The sequence below is a fragment of the Hipposideros armiger genome, unplaced genomic scaffold, assembly GCF_001890085.2.
Source record: "Hipposideros armiger isolate ML-2016 unplaced genomic scaffold, ASM189008v1 scaffold_167, whole genome shotgun sequence".
Taxonomy (NCBI): domain Eukaryota; kingdom Metazoa; phylum Chordata; class Mammalia; order Chiroptera; family Hipposideridae; genus Hipposideros; species Hipposideros armiger.
In genome coordinates this window covers 20185-43992 of record NW_017731517.1, presented here as the reverse complement: position 1 = coordinate 43992, position 23808 = coordinate 20185, and the positions used below count along the sequence as shown (strand labels likewise).

At 45.1% G+C, this 23808-nt stretch overlaps 1 protein-coding gene across 1 annotated transcript in view; it reads right to left on the bottom strand.

Annotated features, from left to right (window-relative positions):
- Window positions 1-20849, bottom strand: part of NTPCR (nucleoside-triphosphatase, cancer-related) — a 28926-nt gene extending 8077 nt beyond the window's left edge. The window contains exons 1-4 of the mRNA XM_019651836.1: window positions 20661-20849; window positions 16834-16996; window positions 16241-16337; window positions 3313-3522 (exon numbers count right to left, since the gene is read on the bottom strand). Coding sequence (XP_019507381.1) covers window positions 3313-3522; window positions 16241-16337; window positions 16834-16996; window positions 20661-20694 — 504 coding nt within the window. The 5' untranslated portion in view covers window positions 20695-20849. The remainder of the gene's footprint in view (window positions 1-3312; window positions 3523-16240; window positions 16338-16833; window positions 16997-20660) is intronic.
- Between the last annotated feature and the right edge of the window lie 2959 nt (window positions 20850-23808).

Here is a 23808-nt window from a genome sequence, read left to right as displayed (position 1 = left end):
TGCATTTTCATGATGGTTGTTTTAAAACCTCTGCCCTGTAATTCCAACATCTATGTCATCCTGCGATTAGTGTGTGTTGATTGCTTTTTCTCATTCAAGTTGATTTTCCTGGTTCCTGGAATGACAGTGATTTTCAATTGTCTGTCCGGCTGTTCTTTGAGCCCTGAGGTCCTCACCAGTGTTTGCCTTCTTCTCTCCACCATTCAGGTCTTCTTATGTTTGTGTTATACAGAAAGTCCAAGGTTGTTAGCTGTACTTAGCAGGCGGAACAGGGAGAAGGGTGTGTATTCCACCTTGTCTAGAACTGGAAGTTCTCAGGTGTTCTTCTGAAAAGTAATGCTGTGTTTACTTGATACTATTAAGAATGGTAAGTCTACAGGCTGGCCGAGTGGCTCAGTTAGTTAAGAGTTAGTATAAGAGTGCAAGCTCTGAGCAACAGGGCCACTGGTTCGATTCCCACATGGGCCAGTAAGCTGCACCTGAGCTGAGCTGCCGCTGAGCTGCCAACAGGTGGCAGGATGGCTCAGCTGGTAAGAGCACATGCTCCTAACAACAAGGTTCGACTCCCGCATGGGATGGTGGGGTACGCTTACATGCAACTAAGATTGAACATGGCACCTTGAGCTGAGCTGCTGACAGGCAGCCGGATGGCGACTGGACTTGGAGCTGAGCTAGCTGCACCCTCCACAACTAAGATTGAAGGACAACAACTTGGCTGTTCCCCTTCCCCAATTCCCCAATAAGTTTTTTTTTTTAAAGTGGTGAGTCTAGATACTATGAAGAACTTTGAGTGGAGTAATTGCCCCCATATCATGAGTTCAGTCCCATCTCCACAGCCCCGATGTGCTCACCTGTTAGCAGGGAGAGGCTGCCCCCCACACTTGACAGAACTTATTTCCTTCTCTGGAACGCTCTCCCTTCTCTTCCCCACTTCTTCCTTTGAAAACCCACCCAAGACCACTTCCCTCAGGACACCGCTCCCCACTTCTGCTCATCTAATGCGTCCCTGTCCTGCCCCCAAGTTTGACAGTCCCCAGGTCTGTTTTTCTTGAGAGGCAGGATCGTGTGTCCCATGTGCCTGTTCTGTGGACTATGTCAGGGGCAAAGGTGAGCTCAAAAATGAACTCAGGTAACTTCACTGCACTTTAGAAAGGGAAGAACCCGGAAACAGCTAATCTAATCCCTACATTTGCAGAGAAGGAAAATGAGATTCTTTGTTTATAAAATAGGAAGAGAAAGACCACACAAGCCCCAGAAGAACACAAGAGAGACAGGAATACCGGGGGTGGAGGGGGGGGGTGTTATGCCAGCCCCTCTCTCGTACATAATTAACCCAAAGCTAATCACTTCATTTACACATCATTCACAGCAGTGATCACCTTGCCCGGACAATAATTTCCAGACTTAGAGATAGGAGAAAATGTGCTGTTATCTAAAGATAGAACATATTTTCCTGGACAGAACAGTCAGCTCACTCCATCCCACCTTAGGACTTTTAGATTAGATTCATTTGCAGAGAGAGCCAATCCCTGGAGCTCAACACCAGCAATTTCCCAGCCTCCCAGCCTGGGAGCTCTCTGACCTGAAAACTAATTGTCTTTCATAATCTTTCACGACTTGTTGCCTATATTTGTACAGAAACTCTAGAATCACAACTAAAAACTAAAATGGAGGCCGCATAAAGTAACAGGTAGAGGAAGCAACGTAAAGCTCTGCAGACGGGCGCCCCAAAGACTTTCCAAAGAGGCCACTGAGGTTGTGACCTTGCACGGCTCTCAGGGCTCAGCTCATGTCAGCTCCTTAGAGACCTTTCCCGATCACTACCTCCCTCCCACACCTCCAGTCCCCAACTACCACAGTGCCCTAGTTTATTATCTCTTTATTTCTTGATTTCCGTACTTGCCTAATGGCTGGCTTACACTTTTCCCATCTAGCTCCCTCATTAGAATGTCAGCTCTATGAGGGCAAGGACTTGGTCACTATTGTTCATCACCAAGACTCAGACTGATGCCTAGGACAGAGGGGGAGGGAGGCAGCCAGGGGGAGAGGGAGGGAGGGAGGGAAGAAGGGAAGGAGGGAAGGGAAAGAAATTGGGGGGAGAAAGGGGGAAGGAGGGAAGAAGGGAAGGAGGGAGGGAAGATTTTCCCAAGTGTGGCTGGAATAACCCTAATGGTTGTTTACTGCACCAAAAGTACCCCAGGATGCTTTGGTGACAATAAGGATGTCCCACCAGGGCCAGCTGGCCATGATGGCATTGTAACCAGTGAAGTAAGGTGCTCACTGGTCCTTCGCAGCTAGAGCTCACCCTCCATTCTGATGCGGGCAGCCCTGCCAGCCTGACCTGGTCACTTGGCACCTGCAGGTCAGTGAGCTCTTACACTGGAGGAGGGGAGAGCCCAGCCAAGAATGTGGCTGTCACCAGCACAAACCAACCAACAGGGACGAGGGCAAGGCAGTCTCTGACTAAAGGATACAGAGCGACGATGGAGAAAGAAAAGGCCAGTATTTAGGCCAATGCCAGCAGTCCTGGCAGAGTCCCTTCCAACGGGCTCAGACACTGCCACTGGCTAACGCGACAGAACTACTCACCTCATGCGCTACCACAAAGCTTCTCCAACTGCAGGGGCCTAAGAAGCACCTGACGCTTCTTAGAACAGGTGACTGGGCCCCAGAGTGGGGCTCCAACTGCATGTCTCACAAGCTCCCAGGTGACGCCCCCACCGGGCTGCAAACCTCACTGTGCCGAGCAAGACGCCACAGTTAAGCTGTCCCTGGGGCCACCGATAGACTGTGACGTGACCAGTGTGCCTGAGCGACTGAGTGTTATATCTTATTTAAACGTGAACAGCTACGTGTGGCTATGCCTAGTGCAGTGGACAGTGCCGAAAGGATTTCCATCATCGGAGAAAGTTCTACTGGACAGTACCACTCCACAGCATCTGGGAGCCACGGCTTCTCCTCCCCAAAGTGGATCAGTCCAAAAGGGAACCTTTAAAGTAACCCGGCACTTACTTGCCTCTGTATCCCAGCCTGACTGTCACCCTGAAAATAGCCGCTTGGGCAATTCGGACCCCAGCGAGGTCCTGTGTCCGGGGCCGCTGACTGTCGGGCGGCTCCCCACCAGGCAGGTTTGTGCTTTCATGGAGAGAGGTGCACTCTAAATCTATAAACTACTAGAAAATAAGACTCCCCTACCTTCTACCAGAAGAGGGAAAAGTGGTACTTCCAAGTCAGAGGCATATTTTAGAGCCACCTGCTGCTTGAGGTCCTGTCCCGGGTGTGCAGGTCCGGGCAGGTCCTGGTGGTACTCACACTGAACACCGTAACGTCGGGGCTGTGCCGTATCTCTTCCACGAGGGCCAGCGGTTTGCCCTTCGGCACTGGGATGGTGCCAAGGACCACGATCCCTGGGGTGGACAGGGTGTGACGAATGGCATTGATGAAAGGCTGGCTGAAGAGCTCCATTTTCCCAATCTCATCGATGACACACACTCTCTGCCCTGGGCCACTGCTGGAGCCTGCCTGCGGATGACAAAGACATTCATTGGGACACCAAGGTCATACTAGGCAAAGGGCCCAGGGGTCCCACTCCAAGTCACTCACCAGCCATTAGTCATACCAGGGAGAGGCAAGTACACTTTGGGAGACAGAAGACCATGTCACACGGGACAATTAACTGACCCCCGGACAATGTCCCACCCAGGACATTCACTTCCCCGAGCCTCCCAGTTTTCCTGGCAATTTGTACTCCTCTAGAAAGGTTCCAGTAATAACCAAGCTTTATATTTATATACACCCAGAAAATAAGCAGGACCCGAATGCCTCGGGTGTCAAAGAAATGAGACAAGAAGCCTGGCAGCCCTCATTAATAACCTTGGCCTCTTCTTTTCGCTGTTGAGTTGATGAGATTCCCTGTCTGGCGGGAGGACGTAACTGCTGCGGGCGAATGCCTGTGTATTTCATATTCTGCACTCTGAGTGTGGTGGGAAGAAGTGAAAATTAAAAGAAAAGGAGTCTCGCTTAAAAGAAAAAAAGTGAGCAGGGCTTAGCTCTCAGATACCCTTTCTAATGACTTGATACCAACTCGTGTCCATCACTGCCCTGACACCCCACTAGGAACAGGTGTGGGGCAGGCGTCCTAATGACTCCCGGCTCCTGGGACTCACGCCTGTGCAGACCCCACACACACACACAGTACCGGGCTGGCCTGTGTGACCACTAGGATATGGCAGAAGTGGTGGCATGTCGCTTCTGAGGTAAAAGGGACTAAGCAGTTTCTGTCTTGGTTTCTTGCGATATCTGTTTCTCTCCCTCTCTATCTGGGGTCACTCGCTCTGTGGGAAGACGGCTGCCATGTTGTAAGAACATCCAAGCAGCTGATGGTCCTTGTGGAAAGAACTGAGGCCCCCACCAACCATGAGTGGGCGTGAAGCGGCCCCTTCCCAGTCAACCCTCAGATGGCACGACCTCCGGAGACATGCTGAGCCTGACCCACCCAGCTGAGCCATTCCTGGGTTCCTGACCCAGGGAACCCGTGTGAGAGAATAGGTGTTTGTTGTTGTAAACTGCTAAATGCAGGGTAATTTGTTACACAGCGACAGATAACTCATATACATGTCCTCTCTCGAAAGCCTCCCCAAAGGAAGCTGCCATGACTCTCAGTAGTCCCACAGCAGGGGCACAGAACATACAATAGATACTTCCACAAGTGCTGAGCGACACATTATAATCTCCATATAGATAATTACTCCAAAGAGTGTATGTCAGCTGAATTACAAAGTACTTTTCATTAAGTTCTTAGTCTCCGTAAATGACATCAATACCGTCTTGGAACGCGTGTCTGAGCTGAGCGAGATCAGGCTCCACCGGAAGCACCAGAGCTACGGTGCAGGGTGGTGGCGGTGGCAGGCAGGGGACCGGCGGGCCAGGGCGGGTCCCCACGGCCGGAGCAGTGCACAGAGGGTGGGGTTTTGTCCACCATATGAGAGGGTCAAAGCCAGCAGGCTCACAAGTTGTGCCAGAAAGACCAGGACTGGGGTCCTTTATGATCATCCAAGAGGGGGCTGGCTACACAATCAAACTTCCGTGTTTCTAATGCACTTCATTTTTACCTTTCAGTTTAGTTGTGTGTACGCACGCGTGCGTGTACAAAGACATGTTTGTACATGTGTGTACACATGTATGTGCGCACGCGCACGCACACACACACACACACACACACACACACACGGACAAGGTTGCACTCATTTTTTCCTTTCCCATGGAATTGGATGATGCTGCAAAGTTGAGATGCAGCAGCTAATGTTCCCGTCCACCGGGGGGTGAGACAAGGAAGAAGCGAGTGTCCATGGAATAAGTCACTATTCATTCCAAACTTTTTCATCAAAAATGAAGGCCAAATTAGGGAGAAACAAAACAGCTGTCTGCCACCTGCTTGTGAGCATAAAAACAACAATCCCACAAGTGCAAGCCATTCCGACCTCCCAGACTCCTATTAAGTAGTATGTGGGGCACTCTGCTGCCTCCAGGGACCATGGATAGTGGTGGCTGCTGTCTTTCTGGAGGCCATCACATGAAAGCCAAACAGAACTCTACTGTGGCACATCCAAATGACAGTTTTGAAAGCACTCAGTTGAGACAAAGAAGGACAATATGAAAGAATGTGTGTGTGCCCGTGCCCATATGGGTGGTCAAATGCACATGGCACATGTGCAAGTACACACAAGCGGGCACAGCACAGACCGTGGCTCTATGACCACCCTTCCCGCCATTCTCTACCACATTCCCGCCATTTTCTACCACATTCCTGCCATTCTCTACCACATTCAAGGACAGCTCACCCACACCAACTTCCACACAAAGATATTCAGACACACACACACACCCGCACACACATGCACAGTGCACACACGCACAATTTCCTACCAACTGAAAGTGCTCTTTTGAAAACCTGAGCTTATCTAAAATCTCATTCTGTCTACAATGAGGGATTTTTATTTATTATCTAGCAACTATTGGAACCTCAAAAATAAGTCTTGGGCCGGTCAAGTGCTCAGTTGGTTAACAGCATAAGAGCATGAGTTCTAAGCAACAGGGTCGCCGGTTCAGTTCCCTGTGAGCTGCACCTGAGCTGAGCTGCCAAAAGGGGTCAGAATGGCTCATTGGTTAGAGTGTGCACTCTTAACAACAAGGTTACCAGTTCGACCCCCGCATAGGATGGGGGGCTGCGCCCCCCTGCAACTAAGATTAAACATGGCACCTTGAGCTGAGCTGCCACGAGCTGCCGAAGGGCGGCCGGATGGCGACTGGACTTGGAGCTGAGCTAGCTAAAGGACAACTTGGCTGTTCCCCTTCCCCAACACTGTTCCCCTTCCCCAATTTCCCAATAAAAAGTCTTAAAAAAATAAAATAAGTCTTGGATTTTTAATGAAATGTGGAAGCTATTCATGCTCAATTGAGAGACAGCTACTCAGATGCTACGCCACCCAGAAGTGTAAACACTCGAGCTTGTTTTTGTAAATGACACATGAACATACATTTAAGAGCTTAAGAAAAGAACTACTATTATGTTCAAAACTGGTTTATTTCTATATAAATTCAAGCAACTTTAGAGGAAAACAAAAAATAAGCCAGTGAACAAACACCCTGTTCGCATTGTCCCACTCTATTCTGAGTTGAGAAAGACGCAGCCTCCTGGCGCTCGGGGCCCAGGCTTGAGAACAGTCAGGAGCCTGCCGACTTCCGGCAGCGGAGGGGGTGGGGCGGTCATAGGAGCTCTGGGAGGAACTGAACCGAGGGCTCGGCATAGGGGGCTGAGAACTCCGGGGCCTGGGGCCATGGGGTTCCAATCACTGCACACGGTCTGGGGCGGGCCTTTCTCCCTCGCTCCGCCTCTCCCCAGAGGGCAGCACAGGCCAGGTCCGTACACACCATACCCCTCCCTCAGGCTGATGCTTCAGCTCAAGGTACATTTTCATTGTCACAAGGAGTGAGAAAGCGTCTTTGTGCAAGCGTATTTTAGTTCCTGTTTGTTCTGAGAGGAAAGACATTTCCTTGGGATACAGTCCTTAAATTGACCAGTCGGGGGAAGAGAACTATGAATAATGTTATAGCCAGGGCTGCATTCAGCGGCTTTGCTTTCTGGGAAGACTAAATAGATTTATAAAAACAAAATATCTTGGTACCAGTTATACCAGAGACCTGAAAACAGTGTAATTTTCTTTTTAGTCCTTTGTTTGATCTTTCAATGTGCTTGTAAGAATACAAAGAAAATGTAAACATAAAGAAATCTCATTTAACTAAAATACTGAACCGAGAGAAAGCTAATTAGTTTTTGCCTTATTCTGAATTATTTACTTAATAACTATCTCTAGTGATATTAAGGTTAATTTTTTTTTTAATATCAGACACACAGGCAGCCTTCTGAGCTTGTCTGTCTGGGACAGCCAGTATAACAGTCACGGGAGGAACCGGGGCGTCTGCTAGCCGTCAGGCAGCAGGTCTGTAGCTCTTCCCCACAGACAGCCACAGTGCTGGGGGGCAGAAAGGCCAACGGTGGGAACAGCGTACACAGCCGAGCCAGCCCACGGTTCCTCGACCCTCTTACGTTATTAGCTAAAAATGCAGGGCTCCAATTAGCCTTTTATGTGTGTTTATTCCAAGCCTAGTTTCAGAATCCCTTAGCAGTCTGGTGGCAGGTCTGTGTCCCCAGGGGATACAATCCAGGCTGGCAGCCAGGACAAGATGTCTAGACAGCACGACGCACCCGGGCGCCCAGCCCTTCCCCACTGAGGTATGTTCGGGGCGGAGGCGGCCCCACTGGTTCTCAGGCTTCTCCTGATGCCCTACCTGGCCTCTCTGGGGTCCCCCACTTGGCACCTGGCCACAGAGCATCACAAAGGCACCCGTGGCATTTTCCAAGCGACGAGAGCCATCCTGGAGCCTGGACATCTAGGCTCATGGTCTGCATGACAGGTGGACGGCTCGCTCTGGCCCCCAGGCTCCTGCCCAGATACTGTGGCCACCACCTCACTCGCCTCATCAGACTATTCCTGAGCTTTGCACCTGCGAGCAGCCGGGGACTAACGCACTTTACAAGCGTTACCGCAGTGAGTCCTAATAGCTCATGTGGCAAGTGTCAGCACCTCTGTTCCACCAGCGAGGAAAGGAAGTGATTCGTGCAGTCACTGAGCCCCCAAGAGAGCTGGGAGTCAAATCAGACATCACCTGCTGCCAAAGCTCCCTGCCACACCCCATGTGTGATACTCCCGGCACACTTCCCATATGAAACAGGAAAAAAATGAATCTAAGAAATTCACCTAACCACGAAGAAACTGCTGGCTCTCCAATGAGAAGCAATAGCGGTTTAGTTTCTAGGGGCCTACAGAAGCACAGCTACGAAAACCTGAAGTTTTGGAGAGTAATCATATTACTTTCAACACTCAGAAAGAACTATTGGGTTGTCGGAAAAGTCATGATGCATTTTTGCAACGAAAAACAAAAAATACGTCATGACTTTTCCAACAACCCAATACATATTTGGGGTCTCGGAACAATTTCTATCACCAACATCATTTTATAGATAGAGAACAGCCCGCCTTTGTAGGAGGTGCGGCCTGCAGGTGAAGGGACCACCACCCTCCACCCAAAGCATAGCTCTTTACAAGCAGCGGGAGACACACGGCCACGTCTCCCAAATGGGCTAACTCCTGCCACGTCCTTATCAGATGACAGTGTTTATAACAGCTAATTTGCTTTTGAATTTCACTTGCTTAGTGAAAACTTTGGTCAATATTTAAACTTTTGATAAAAGTGTGGTGTTTTTTGATGCCTGATATCCTTCTGTTAGAAATGCCTGGAGGAGAGAAAGTTGATTATTTTTGCTCTAGTAAAATGGTGATAGCTTTTTTTCCTAACTAATGAGGTAATTTGGTACAAATATAGGAGTGTGGCTTAGATTAGGAAAATCAACCATTCTGGCTTTTGAATGCAGTCATATTGTATTTGTTAATTACTGCTCACCTTGTTACAGAAAGTATTTCGAAAGGCAGAAGTTAAATGTGCTCTCCAGTTAAAGTCTCAGGAGAAAATTATTTTTATCTTCAGATAATCTAATGAAGTTTTAACAAATTAGAATCAACTAGGAGACATTTGGATGAAGAAGAGATGCCGGGTCTTAAAGTGTCTCCCCGTTCACTGCTCCCTGGTTTCAAAGCAAAAACAGTAAACGTACAGGGGAGAAAATGGACACTTCCTTGATCCATCAGGTGACCTAAATAACATCACCAAATATCATGTGCCTCCAGATGCCATGCCCGAGAAAGATGTATCACCATTTACAGAGTGTTCTGCTCAATCTAACATGAGGAACCATCAGAAAAACCCCTAAAGTGGGATGTCCTATTCAACTAAAAGTGTATTCCTCAAAAATGTCAACGTCATAGAAGACAAGGAATGACTGTGGAAATGTTCCAGATGAAAGGAGAGATCATGGAGCTGTCTATGAAGATATGACAACTAAATGTAACAGCTGACCCTAGGTGGAGAAGAAATGTTACAACAACCCTGTAAAGTCAACTGATGACAGAACTGGCACAGGAAAGGCAGATTAGATTGAAGTACATTCTCAGTGCAGAATGTACTGAGGCTGATAACTGTACAGATGTGAGATCATATCCTTGTTCATAGGAAAAATATACTGAACACTAAGGAGTTAAGAACCCTGGTGGCTGAAACATACTTTCAGACGGTCCCCTGCAAATTCATATGTTTACACACACACACACACAGAGTGAACAAACAATAGGGCAAATGCTATTAATAAAAATAGGTGAGTCTGTATAACAAGTACACAAGGTGATGTTGCACTATCCTTAGTCTTGTAATTTTCTCTACGAGTAAAATTATATCCGAATAAAGTTTTAAGAAATCAGAATCAATACAAAGAAGAAAACACTCGCGCACACGTATACTTCCTCTGCATCAGATTCAAGAAAATCAACTCATCACCCATGAACTTCCTTTGGAGGGGTGCGGGGCCTGGAGTGACGCGTATGGGAGGAGGGAGCCAGAGGAAGTGCTGGGAATGGGACCCAGTAAATGAGCCAAAGGGAGAGCCGGTTTATACAGACCCCACCCCACCATGTTCTTGGGGGTGGCCTGAAGAACTGCACGGAGGAATCGAAACCCAAAGCAGAGCGGGAGCCTGCTCAACGCCTGAGCCACAGGAGCTCATCGCGGTCGGCAGTGGGGACACTGAAGCCTCCGACCCTGCCCAGTGGGGTCAGGCGACGGTAAGGCTGCCGTGACAAGTCCTGTGAGATGACTGCAGGGCCAGCCTTACACTGCACTCAGTTCATCGCCTATTTTGATTGACTGCAGGCATCTTCTTACTGACAACTTTTAAATCAATTTTTATGTTTGCACCGGAGAGCTTTAATTTTCCTGGCTGCTGTTGCCATACATGTGATGGTGAGGTACAGAAAAAGAAGGTGAGGAGGAATGGGGCATATTTGGGCTCTTGTCAACCTTTCAGGAATGATCCTGACTAGAACTTGATTTTTCTAAGTCCTCTCTAAAGTCTGGTGACCCGAAAGCCTAAGGGGCACTTCCAGGTCAAGTGATAAGAAAACAGCCTTTCCCTGGACAGGAGTCCTCTCACCTTCAAATGAAGTTTCAAAGATGTGAAGCAGAGTCTTATTTCAGAACCAAGAGCAGACGCTGCTCGCAAAAACAAACATACGCTAAAAGCCTTATTTTGTTCAAAACAGGGAAATCCAAGGTTCAAACTATGCTGATGTTCATCGGGTGTTCTGGTTCTAGGTCACTATTCCTTCCACAGTCTTTATTAAAAATGACACTGTTCAGCCTAGAAAACAGGGCTCTGAGTAGGTGTCCTTTGTTCTTTAAAACATTATAATCTCTTGTTATCTGTTTGTGTCAGTAGGAGATATAATGAGAACCAACAAAATGTTAAATCCTACATTACATCAAATTTTAATAAAGCATTCAGTGGGGCTGTCAGAAAGACCATTATGAAAAAGGCCAGAGTTATCCTATCAGACTTGATCATCAGAAAACTAGAAAACCAATCCTAATTACAGTAGCATCAGAAAATAGGAGAGACCTATAAATAACCTTACCAAAAATTGTTTAAAGAAAGAAAGAAAAAGAGAGAGAGACTCTGTCTTTGGGTATGGAGGATGAAGGCTGAATAATTAAGATATTCTTTGTATCTAAATAACTATAATTTTGTATAGTTCCAATCACTCCATATTAAGACTTTTTATGATGGATAATAAAGTCTCAATTCTACAATTCATTCCAGTTCTACCACTTGTAAGCTGTGTGTCCCTGGGCATGTTAATTCTATTGTATGCCTCAGTTTCCTCATCTGTAAAACAGAAATACGGTGACAGCATTACTCTGAGGAATAAATGAGTTAGTACCTGGCACACAGTTAACTACCACCACCGCCACCACCACCATTACTACCAATACTACCACACTTTGGAAAAATGAACAAATAAGAAAGGATAAGACAATTTTTAGAAAAATAATAACATAAGTAATCACCACGGTAATTAACATAGTATGGTACTGATGCAAGAATCAAACAGATCAATGGAAGAGAACAGATAACCCTAAACATTACACACACACACACACTTTTTAATATAATAAATGAAGCATGATAAAACTAATGAAAAATGGGTTACTTAATAAATGGCTTTCATAAACCAGCTAAGTATTTGGAAGAAAATCAACTAAGGGTGTCACTGTACATTAAATTCAAAATAAATTCAGATGGATTTAAAACATAAATGTTAAATTAAAAAAAAGTGCATACAAAAAGAAGAAATATATTTTATAACTTGAAATAGGGACAGACTTTCTCAATGTTAAAAAGAGAAAGAAAGAAAGAAATCACCACAGTGACAACTGAGAAAAATACAATCAATCGATATAAAAAGATTATTCACCTTATAAAAGATCTCTTTTAAGCCAAAAGAAAAGAAATGGGAAAAGGAATGAATGAACAATTTAGATTAAAAAAAATACCCAATAAACAACTGAAAAACATTTAACCTCATTACTAACTTAAAAATGCAAATCAGAGCAAAGAAGTGTGTTTTGGTATCGAAAACCAGTATAGAGCTCAGTATTGGCCAAAGTGCAGAAAGATAAATGCTCTCGCATTGACTGCGGGATGCAAAGTGACACAACTGTCACAGGAGCACCTCAGCAGCATGAGGCAAAACCCTGAACACTCACAATCCTTCACCTTGAACTTCCACCTTCCAGTCCTTCTCAGAGACACGATCACGGCTGGAGAAAAAGGCTGATGTATCTGATGTTTGTTGCCAGGTTACCTACACTATATGTAGGTAAATAACCTAAATGTCCAACACTGAGGGAATAATGGTTAAATCGAAGATGGAAATCCATAACATTAAACATTATACAATCATTAAAATATCACAGTTTTGAAGATTAAAGATTATCATGTCATGAGACCATTCTCATGTCACCCAAACATATTAAAGGAAAAAACCCCAAGCCTATGAAACTATATATGGTATTTTCCCAATTTTGGATGACTGAACAAATAAACTAGGTATAGAAAAGGGGCAGAAACAAAACATGCTAACAGTGGTTAATTCGGTGGTAAGGTGATGAGTTTTTCACATTTTCTTTTTTAATTTTCATTTTATATTTTTAACCAATTTCCTACCTTGAGTATGTAAAACTGAAATACTGAAGAAGACAATAAATGCTGTCAAATAAGGGAAGATGTCACCCATGGAGTGAAACAAATCAACAACAGTCAACCCTACAAAGGCCTTTCTGAGTCCAGAATGTTTACCAGTCTTACTGGTGTTTTCTTGATATCCTGTGTGTGTCCCTATGAGTCCCCATTCCTGCCTAAGGAAATACAACTCAAGCCTGCCCTCTAGGCCTGTCCCAAGCCCCAAGGCTTCCAGCTGGCAGCCACATTCTACCTCCCAGAACAGCAGGCGTGCCCCTGCCTGCCCAAAGAATTATCTTTCTTACCTTTTTCGTAAGAAACAACTCAAAATATTTCTCACCCATAATGAAATTTCTTACATATAGAAAGCACTTAAGAGATATTCTTCACTTGTCAGGGTTTGTGTCTTCCCTGTCTATCTGAATCAAGGCTGTCACCTGCCTAAACGTGGTCTCTAAAGTTCAAATTTGTCATTCCAATTGCCAGTAATAGAAACTGCCGTTTTATATTCCCCTATTTTTGTTGCGTAATTACTTTCATATTTCTCTCTTTTTTAGTATAAAGACAAAACATTCATTCCTTTTCCTTTCTTCATCCCAATAAAATATATGAGATGGGACAAAAATTTCTGCTTCAGAAATGAAATCCATGACCTTGACTGGGTAAGAACCCGCCGCCGGGCAACTTTTCCTACCTAGAATACGAACGTGTGGGTTTGGTCATCAAAGTATCAAATTGGGAGAAGTCTGCTTTTCTGTGTTTTTTAGTTTAAAAAATGAAATTCAATTCTTATTCCAGTCAGGATACGATTTCTTATATAATCTTGCAGATAGACACAAGCACATCGTGTGCACTGCTCTCCCAGGATTTAGCCTCCTCCGAGCCAGGTAAGTAAAAATCAATTCTATGAATTGATCAGTGCCCAAAGGCAGAGTCTTTAGCTGGAATTTCATTTGAAGTACTTCACTTGCCTTTTGAACATTTAAGTAGAGAGGCATGTATCTGATGGGAAAAGAACTAGAGAAAAAATATCATGACGGCTGCCACGCGGCACAACGTCCCCAGCACAGGGAATCGGGAAGTTCTAAGAGGAAAGACTTAGAAAAAGAGGAGGTGGGAGGAGCAGGCAGGAGAAGACGGAGGGTGCAGAGAAGCTGGCTCTGAGGAACAGCAGCCCCCCACCAAAATGGAGGGCACGACACCACCAGCCCTCTGAAATCAGAAACTGCCCTTGGCAGGTTAGAGCTAAAATTGTCAACATCCTCTCACTGCACATTTTTGCTGAGCCCTGAATGTCAGAGAAGAGCAGAAAAGCAGGGATATGAGTAATGTGCCAACCAAAGAAAATGGCAAGTGCCTGGGGCCAAAGGCTGGTGTGGCCCTGGCAGGTGTGGAGAACATGCTGGTGTGGCTGGACAATGGTGAGATGAGGTCCGAGGTCAGTAGGGCCAGACAGCACAGGGCCTTCCAGGCCATGAGGAAGACCTCGGACTTAACTGCTGGTTCATCAGAAACTTCCAAGAGGTTTATCATTGCCTTTTGAGACAGGTCAGTACCATTCAACTTTCACAAATCAAAGTCGTAAGTCTAGAACAGATTAAATGAAACCCATGTTCCACGTTTCTTAACATGGTCCTCAAGTCCCTGTATCACACGGCCTCACCCATCTCAATCAGGACAGTGTGGTACTGACATAAGAACAGATGAATATGACATAAGGATAGACGGAATAGAATTGAGAGTCCAAAATTAATCCTTACATTTATGGTCAATTGCATTTGACAAGAGTGCCAAGACAAAAAAATGGAGAAGGAAGAGTCTTTTTAATAAATGGTCTGGAACAACTGGATATTTATATGCAAAAGAATGAATTTAAATCCATACCTCACATCATATACGAAAATTAATTCAAAGTAGACCAAAGGCCTAATTTATAGTAAAACTATAAACTTTTGGGAGAACACACAGGAATAAATCTTCATGAAATTGCATTAGGCAAAGAAAGCCCTCTTCGATAAACCACCAAAAGCACAAATAACATAAGAAAAATGGATAAACTGGACTTCTCAAAATTAAAAACATTTGTGCCTCAAAGGGCACCATCAAGAAAGTGAAGACAACTAGAGAATGGAAGAATGTACCTGCAAGTCATATATCATATATCGATAACAGACTGGTATTCAGAACTTATAAGGAAACTTACAACTCAGTAATAAAAAGACAACTAAACCAATTAAAAAATGGACAGTGGAAATGAATAGGCATTTCTCCAAAGATGTACAAATGGCCAATAAGCATATGAGAAGATGCTCAGCATCACCAGCCATGAGGGAAAACAAAAAAACCACAATGTGATACCGCCTCACACCTACTAGAATGAAAATTTAAAAGATAGACAATAATAGGTGTTGATAAGGACGTGGAGAAACTGGAACCCTCATCCATTGCTGGTAGGAATGTAAAATGGTGTAACTGGTTTGGAAAACAGTCTGATAATTCCTCTAAAAGTAGTATATAGAATTAACATGTGACCCAGCAATCCTACTCCTAGGTGTATACAAAGAAAACGGAAAATGGATGTCTACCAAAAAACTTGTACACAAATGTTCAGAGCAGCATCATTCACAACAGCCAAAAAGTGGAAACGATCCAAATGCCATCAACGGATAGCCAGATAATAAAACTTGTATATCCGTATAATGCAATTCTATTCAGCCATAAAAAGGAACGAAGTTCTGATAGGTGCTACAACATAGATGAACCCCAAAAACATTATGCAGTGTGAAATAAGCTAGTCACAAAAGACCACATGTGGTATGGTTCCCCTTTTAGAAAATGTCCAGAATAGGCAAAGCTACAGTAGAGGTGTCAGGGACCGGAGCGGGCACAGGAATGAGGAATGACTGCTTAATGGATAAGGGTTTCTTTTTGAGATGAAAATGTTCTAAAATTAGATTATGATTGGCTGCACATACTGTATAGTGAATATACTAGAAAAAAAAATCAAATTCTACATTTTAAATGGATGAATTATATCTTATGTGAATTATATCTCAATAAGTTGGTTAAAAAAAATAACAGGTTAGTACAGTGATATAATGTCTTAGGTGCTCCATTATGTATGTTCATATGACATTTTCCCTTCCTAAATGTTTATTTGTTGTGCATTGAAAACTGGGTTGAGATATTTAAGGAAAAATAGCACAAAGACTTATCTTTGGAGACGTTGGTAGCTGGGCAGCAGAGCCCTCCCAATATAAAATATTTATATGTGCTGAATTTATGTGACAAAGAACTTCCTTGTCATTCAGAGTGATAGTAAATTATATTGTATATTCTTATTAAGGATCAATCACTTGAAGACTTTAAAACTGTAAAATGCGAAACTGGCCTCCCCTTAAGAGCAAAAGCCACTCCGCTCGCTCCAGGGCCAGCAATTCCCACAATGCACACGAAACAGGTGAGTTCAAGAAGCAGCAACCACACACTCACATTCTTCAAGACCGGAAGGGCCAACTGCTCAAAGGACATCACATCCACCACATACTGCCCAACTCGGCATTCCTGTCTTCCCGGCAGAGGCTCCGACCTGAATGAAAAGACAATGAGTTCTGGTTCAAAGGCCTCTGCGTTGGTTTCTGGCTTTTGGCTGAGCCACTGACCCTCTGGCCTTGCACCTATGTTAAATCATCCTTAAGAATCACCCGCACAGAAAGTGCTGGTGTGCCAAGCAGATCTGAATCCATGCTCTCTCCTGTGTGTGTGCACCACCACCAACGGGCCTGACCTTGGTGGGGCCCACCGGAAGCTCCAGGGTGCTGGTGCACCAACGAGCTTTGATAAGTGGCACGAGAAACAGGGCTACAAATCACAAAGTGAGGAGAGCTTATCACTCAATGGAATCCGTTTTAAGCGAAATACGGTATTTTTATACTTTTGTTTTTCACATGATGGTTTCAATCTGTTTTCTTTCTCCAAGAAATCCACCGAGGTCTAAGATTCTTCAAGATATTAATAGAAGCGATCCTGTGGCTCGACCCTGTGCCCAGGGGGAATAAAACACCATAGAAATGAAATCTCAGTACCCAACTCTAGATAAAGGTCCCCGCAGGCCGGATAAGGTGACAACATCGAATCCTACTCTTCTCCCTCCCTGTCTGACTTCTTCTGTGTAAAATCCATCGACAGGCACGCCAGAGGACTTTAAAATCTCACTGGCTTTCTGGATCAATGTTGTTTTTCCAACTCCTAAAAGGGAAAAAACAGAAAAAAGCCAATTAGGAAGTGCTCACTCCCGTGTGAGAGCACACACAGCGCTCACTGACTTGGAGAGCAATCACGGTGGGGAGAGAGATGGGCTGCAAATGGGTTTTCTGAATAGTAACTTCACTTTAATTCTGATTGCTCCAGGTGTTGAAATGTTTAATTTCAAGTAGAAACAAGCATAATAAAAATGAGTAGCATCTTTATTTCAAATTCTGAAACATTGTTAGTTTCATCACATACACAATCCTGGAACCAAATGGCAGTTTTCTGACGACAGTCTCAAGTGCCATTTGCACCTTATGAGACAGGCTTCATTTTCTCCTGCATTTGCTCCCTTTCTTGGGTAGCCACACCCTTTCACCTAGGAAATAAAACTGGTTGTGCTCAGGTCAAAGGCTGGGGGCACTTTAAACCAGGATTTCAACCTTCAAGACACTTTGACCTACATTTTACCAGGGGAAAATCCCTCACTCCAATGGACTAACATTGCTATGGCTCCTGAAAACGTGTCTCTTAGACACCACAAACCCACTAGAAACAGCAGTATTTCTTTTTCACAAGAGCAACCGTATCAGGTTGGCAACCCCTTCTATCACCTCCTCCAGTGTCCCTAAATATTTCTTCAGCTGTCCCAACCCCTCCCCAAATTATAACTCCACGCCTCACGCCCTTATCCTGCCCACCTCTGACCCATCCCTTCCTCCCAGTCTGTCTGTTGACCACTCTAACTCTTACGTGTTTATCAGCACACACAGCTGCCTCCTGGTTTAACAGTCCTGACCACTGATGTGAAGCCAGGCTCTTCACAAGCATTTTCTCAGTTAAATCCTCATCACCACCCTCTGAGGCAGGTACCATTCTTGTTCCTATTTTACAGATGAAGAAACTGAGGCACAGGGAGGTAACTTACCCAAGGTCACACAACTAGTAAGGACCATACATTTTAACAGGGGCCTTTATCTGTCACCATGACTGTTTTTATGAGCCTTGTTCCCACGTACACTGAAATCAGTGGCATCATAATTACCCCCCAAAATGGAAAAACAGGAAAAACTTGTAGCAGGCCTTCAACAGGGCTAATTTTGAGATAGCAGAGTGTTAGTAATATTATGGTGGACCTTTGAACAACACAGTCCAAACTATGCAGGTCCACTTACAGGTGGAATTTTTTCGACTGACCCGAGTACTTCAAACCCTCATTGTTCAACTGGCGGTTGGGAATCCGCACATGCAGAGGGTTGACTTAGGTTCTATGAGGATTCTCCACTGCGAGGGCAGTCAGCACCCCGAACCCCTGCGTTGTCCATGGTCAGCTGCACTTCTGTGGCTGCCCACAGAGTCATCAGGGTCCCCCAAGAACCCTTTGAAGCTTCCTTCAAATATCTGTTATTCTTAATTCATGTTTCTCTCCTCATTTCCCACAAACAATGGCATCTGGCCTCGTGTTACATGAACAACGCCCAGAGGATTCCAGCCACATGCTCACTGTGTTGGGTTTTAAGCCAAGCTCTGTCCCTCAGTAACTGCTGAAGCGTATGTCTGATGCAGGCAAGTGGCAGCAGGCAAGTGGCATTGGTGGGTAGGTAAACACTGGTGGACAGGTACACTGGTGCTTTTCTGAAGGGTAATTCCAATGTGAAGAGCAGGTCAGAAAGCTCCAGAATTATTCCGGTTCTGGTTCTTCCATCAAGCAGACCCTGAGATAGAGACAGGCTGGTAGGGTGGTAACTGCATTATCAAGCAAGTTACCGTTGTGGGTCGCTGGAGCTTAATCCCACTGGGGGATCTGAGGAGACAGTGTTGGACACGTGGCTCGGAGTTATCCTGTCTGAGGGGTGAGGACATAGGGCGCTTCCTTCCATCATGGGTTGGAGGCTGCTCCAGCGGGACAGGAAGGCTTTGGCCCGTCAGACCTGTCCTGTGCACAGGCTGAGTGGGCTCCAGTGACCAAAGAAAGCCCTCCAAGGTGGGTCACAGGTGAAACGGCTGACATCAGGAAAAATGCTAAGTGCCAAGGAGACAAGGTGGGGCACTGACAGCAAATACAACAAAAAGCGGCCTCTTTGACAAGCTGCATTAGCTGATGGTCTGAACAGGTGGAGAACATTCAGACAGCAAACAGAGTTTGGGATTCAGTTCGTGATAGAAAGAAACTAAAATAAATGGGGGGAAAAAAAGGACAAGAGTTCCAAGCAGAAAAAAAGTTGTGCATAAAAAGAAATTATAGATTACTACATGGCTCCTGGGTGATTAGCTTTTACACAGTCATATTACTGTAAACACTGACAACTGAGCTAATCAAAATTACATTATAACTGATGTAGGAAGATGGGCAGAAAGGGAAGGTGAGTGGGTTTGAGGACAGACATAAGAGAGCTATGCTGCAGAATTATTTGAGTCTTTCAACTATGTGTACATAAAACTTTTATAAAGTAGAAAATAGAAAGAAGAACCACTGCTGGCCTGGTCAGCATGTCCCCACCTACCTCCAGGACTCAGGCAGGTACAGTCACAACAACAGGTCACCTGTTATGAGACACACAGGTGTCTTGGGACCAGCACGCTGGAAAAGTACATTCTGAATCTCAAATAAAGGACCGACCAATCAGCTTTCAGAACAGTCCTTTGTGATATTAGCGTGTACCTTTGGATATTGAAAAGTTCTCAAACTACCTTCCTCCTCATCACTTCCCCATTACCTGGGGAAAAAAACTCCAAATTGGGATTCCAACATTGGGATTCTGTGCAATAGTAAGCCTTTGCTACTAAACATAATCATTAAAATAAAATGACAGAGAATTCTAGGTCCAGGATTAGTCTTTGATATCTGAACTCACAGCTAATTTGAACATTAGACCCACCTTGCAAAGGAGCCGAAGAAATCACTTTCTTCATTCTAAGCCCCTCTTTTAGTCCTGCCCTATACGTGTGTAGCACCGTGGTTTAAAAAGCATCTCCTCCTCTAGTCTCTCATTGGCCCTCACACCGTCCGATTCACAGGTGAGAACTCCACCGCCCACGGGATTGAGGGCTTTGCCCAACGACAGGTATTAGAGGGTCCCGGACGCAGGGTCTGATAGGGGGTTCCTGCAGGTACGAAGGCTTCTCAACCTGCAGCCTCATGCGTGGAGGGAATTCGGGGGTCAGTGAACTTGGATGAGGGAATAAAGGTTCTATCTTCAGTTTCACTGCACTTCAACTGAAATTCCCACTTCCTTTCATTATGAAGGTGGGCTGGAGCCACCGCACCGGCAGCAGCGTGACTCTCAACAGAAATCGGGGCCCTTCCTGCCAATCACGGCTGTGGCAGATACCCTGAAACAGCGTTTGTGCACATCACAACCCGTTACTATTGCTGCAGCGGGACACGGCTGTTTACTACCTTAACAAAGACGCCTGATGTCCCCACATCACAAGTTTGTGCTTCTTCTTACCACAGTGGGCTTCATTTCTTGTCCTGTCTATCTTAGGTACTTCAAATCCCGTTTTCTGGGAAAGGATACGTAGGCTTCAGACTACCAAACCTGTGGTTTAAATTCGGAACTTCAGCGGCCAGAAGCCAGAGCTCCGGGGCCGGCCGCCCTCACCCCGCGAGCCCCCAAGCCCACCCCTCGGCCTCCCGGAGGCGGAGACCCAGGCGGGTTACCTGGGGACCCCGTCAGGAACACGTGCCGGGCCATACAGATGGGTCAGAGTGGGGGACGCTGCCCGGGTCCGGGTGAGGGTCAGGGTCGCGGTGGCAATCCGGGATACGGGTCACGATCCACGTTTTTCCCACCGTGTACGTCAGACCCCACCTCCACCGGCCGGAAGCACCGCCCACTTGGCCGCGCGTGCGCCATAGCGCTCGCGCGCTGGTGCCGCAGAGCCCGGCCCCGGCCCGCGCATGCGCTCTCAGCTCTCAGGCGGGAACAGCACCGGCGCTGTTTGGGGGGTGGGGAGCAGGGGCCTGGTCGAGCCCTCTCAGCGCGTAGGTGCTTCAGCCTCCCCGGCGGGCTCACGTGGAGTGTTTGCAAGGACACAGGCATGAGCTTATGAAGATCAATTTCCCCGTTTTACCCCCATAGCATAAGCGTAGAATAACTGCAAGACCCAGCTGGAGGACCTCCCTGTGCAAAGAATTAAGTGGTTTTCCCCCTCACTTGGCCACTTGACATATTTCAGCCAAGGAAATGAAGTGGCCATGGCCTTGGGCCAGGTTTACCTGTAAACTCTCTCAGCCTAACATGTGTAGAGTTTGACTTGTGATCAATCATTCTCCACCCGGGCTGAGAAAGCAATTTCAGTGAGTGCTCAACTTAATTGGTTTGTGCCCACATGGGACCTCCAGCGCTCCCCTGAGCCTGTGATGTACACCAGTCAGATGGCCTCCGTTTCTTGCTGTTTAAAAAAACAATCATCTAAAAAATATATGGACTTGTACAGTGTAGCTATCACCTTCAGCAACATTTATAACACTGCATCACTGGTAATGTAAAGATAATCTACGTTTATCTTTCACCTCCGGGCAAATTGGAATCAACAAGAGCTGACGTAGGCAAATAAAACCGTAAGAGTGGTTTCCAAAAGAAAGGAAACATGTACAAGTCATATGTGTGCTCTTGTTTTTATCAAAACAAAACGTATTTAAATGCTAATTATGTAACATTTTCCATCACTAAAAAGTGGTTTATATTTGCAGGGTTCACCAGAGGTTGGACTATTTTCTTTAGATACTACACCTGGAATTCTGGTAGCTATTAGCAGACATCCATTTAGGTGGCTCAAGGAACATAGAGACTCCAGGTGTAAAAGATTGATGTCTTAGAGAACAAAAAGCAATTCTTCCATAGTTGGATGTTCTTTTTCCATTAAACACCGTTTCTTTCAGTAGTGACTATATCGGTGTCTTCACTTTATGATAACTCATTGATCTGAATCTTTTGATTTGCACAGTTTCCTCCATGAGTTTCACATCAATAACAAAGATGAAATACCTTATATCAGAGATTAACAACAAGAGAGAGGAGGACATAATTAGGATCACATTTTAAAATAAATAGGTTAGTAGAGTACTGTATTGAATCTAACTTTTGCTTACTGTACGACCAACGTATAATGACCTAGGGAACAGGGGATTCTAATTATTTCTTCCTACAGCACCTGGATGCAGGCTTCCTTTGATAGGATGTGGTGCGGTTCTTTATCAAAGCAGTCTATAAGTACATGTCTAAAGTCTTTACAATTCCTAAAGTCCTAAAAACTCAGTTCATATCTATGCTTTACCAGAACTGTCCTAGTTTTAAAACTGTAAGTTTCATGTGTTTGGAACCCCCCTCAGTTCCAGGCAAACCTAGATGGCTGGCCATTCTACAGTTAGAGGACAAAGGAGCAAAGAGCTTTATCAGGGTAAATGCTATAGACAAAATGTTTGTGTTCCCCAAAAATTCTTATGTTGAAAACCAAATGCCCAAGGTGCTATATTAGGAGATGTGGCCTTTAGAGGGCGATTAGATCAAGGAGGCAGAGCCCTCATGATGGGATTAGTGCTCTTACTAGAGATCCTACAGAGATTCTTTGCCCCTTTCTCCACGTGAGGATACAATGAGAAGTCTGCCACCCAGAAGAGGTCCCCCACCTGACCATACTGTCACCCTGATCTCACACCTCCACCCTCTGGAACTGTGAGAAGTAAATTTCTATTACTTATAACGCATCCACTTTTGGTATTTTGCTATTCCAGCTTGAACGGACTAAGACAGAAAACAAGCAGTTTCTTACCAAAAAAAAAGTTTATTATAAGCCGATTTTTCTGAATATGGGATCTTTTTCCTGAACAAATAATCTTGTCAGTAATGATAACTACAATAGAAAGCCTATTCATCATTGGGCAGAAGCAAAGATCACACTACACCTTTACCCACTCTTCCTTCACAGCATGTCTGGTTATCCCCTCCCCCGACATACACACCTTGGTATCCAGTGGTATCTCCCTGGCCTGGACATAGAACAAGGGTTCTGACATATATTTTGGGATAAGTCCTGGGTGCAAGAAAACAGAACAAGGAATATGGCTACTGGGGATGTGAAAATACAAAAGTAGGAAAAAAGGGCAAATGTGGTGACCCTGTTGTTTTGCCAGCCTAGCATTCATTTCCCCCTTGTGAAACTATTGGGTTGTCAGAAAATCATGACGCATGTTTGCGACAGATGGCACTAGTTCATTTTTGGAAGTACTAGAGTCATTCGCATTTATGTTATTGCTATGTCATTTGACAGCTGACAGTTCTAGCGTCATTCTAAAAAAAATTGAGTGATTTGGTTGAGTTTTGGAGATTTTACAAGCTGAAGATGGAAGACCTATCTGTGCATTTTTGCCATATTTTACTGTTTTACTTCCATAAAGGGAAGAACACGTGTCAAGCTTGTGAAAAGTTGAATAAAGTTTATGGTGACAATTCTCTACAAGGACATCAGTGCCAACGATGGTTCATGAAATTCCATGCTGGTGATTTTGATCTCAATGATGCTCCTCGGTCAGGGAGGCCCACTGAGGTTGATGACGACAAAATAAAGGCATTGATCGAGTCAAACCCATGTTACATGAGAGATTGCATCCATCATTCAAGCATTCATGACCACCTGAAGAAGTTGGGATACGTAAGCAAGCTCGATATTTGGGTTCTGCATGAACTCAAAGAAGTTCATTTGACGGTGCGTATAAACATCTGCAATATGCTCATTAAACCTGAGGAAAATGATCCTTTTTTGAAGCAACTGATAACTGGTGATGAGAAGTGGATTGTTTACAACAA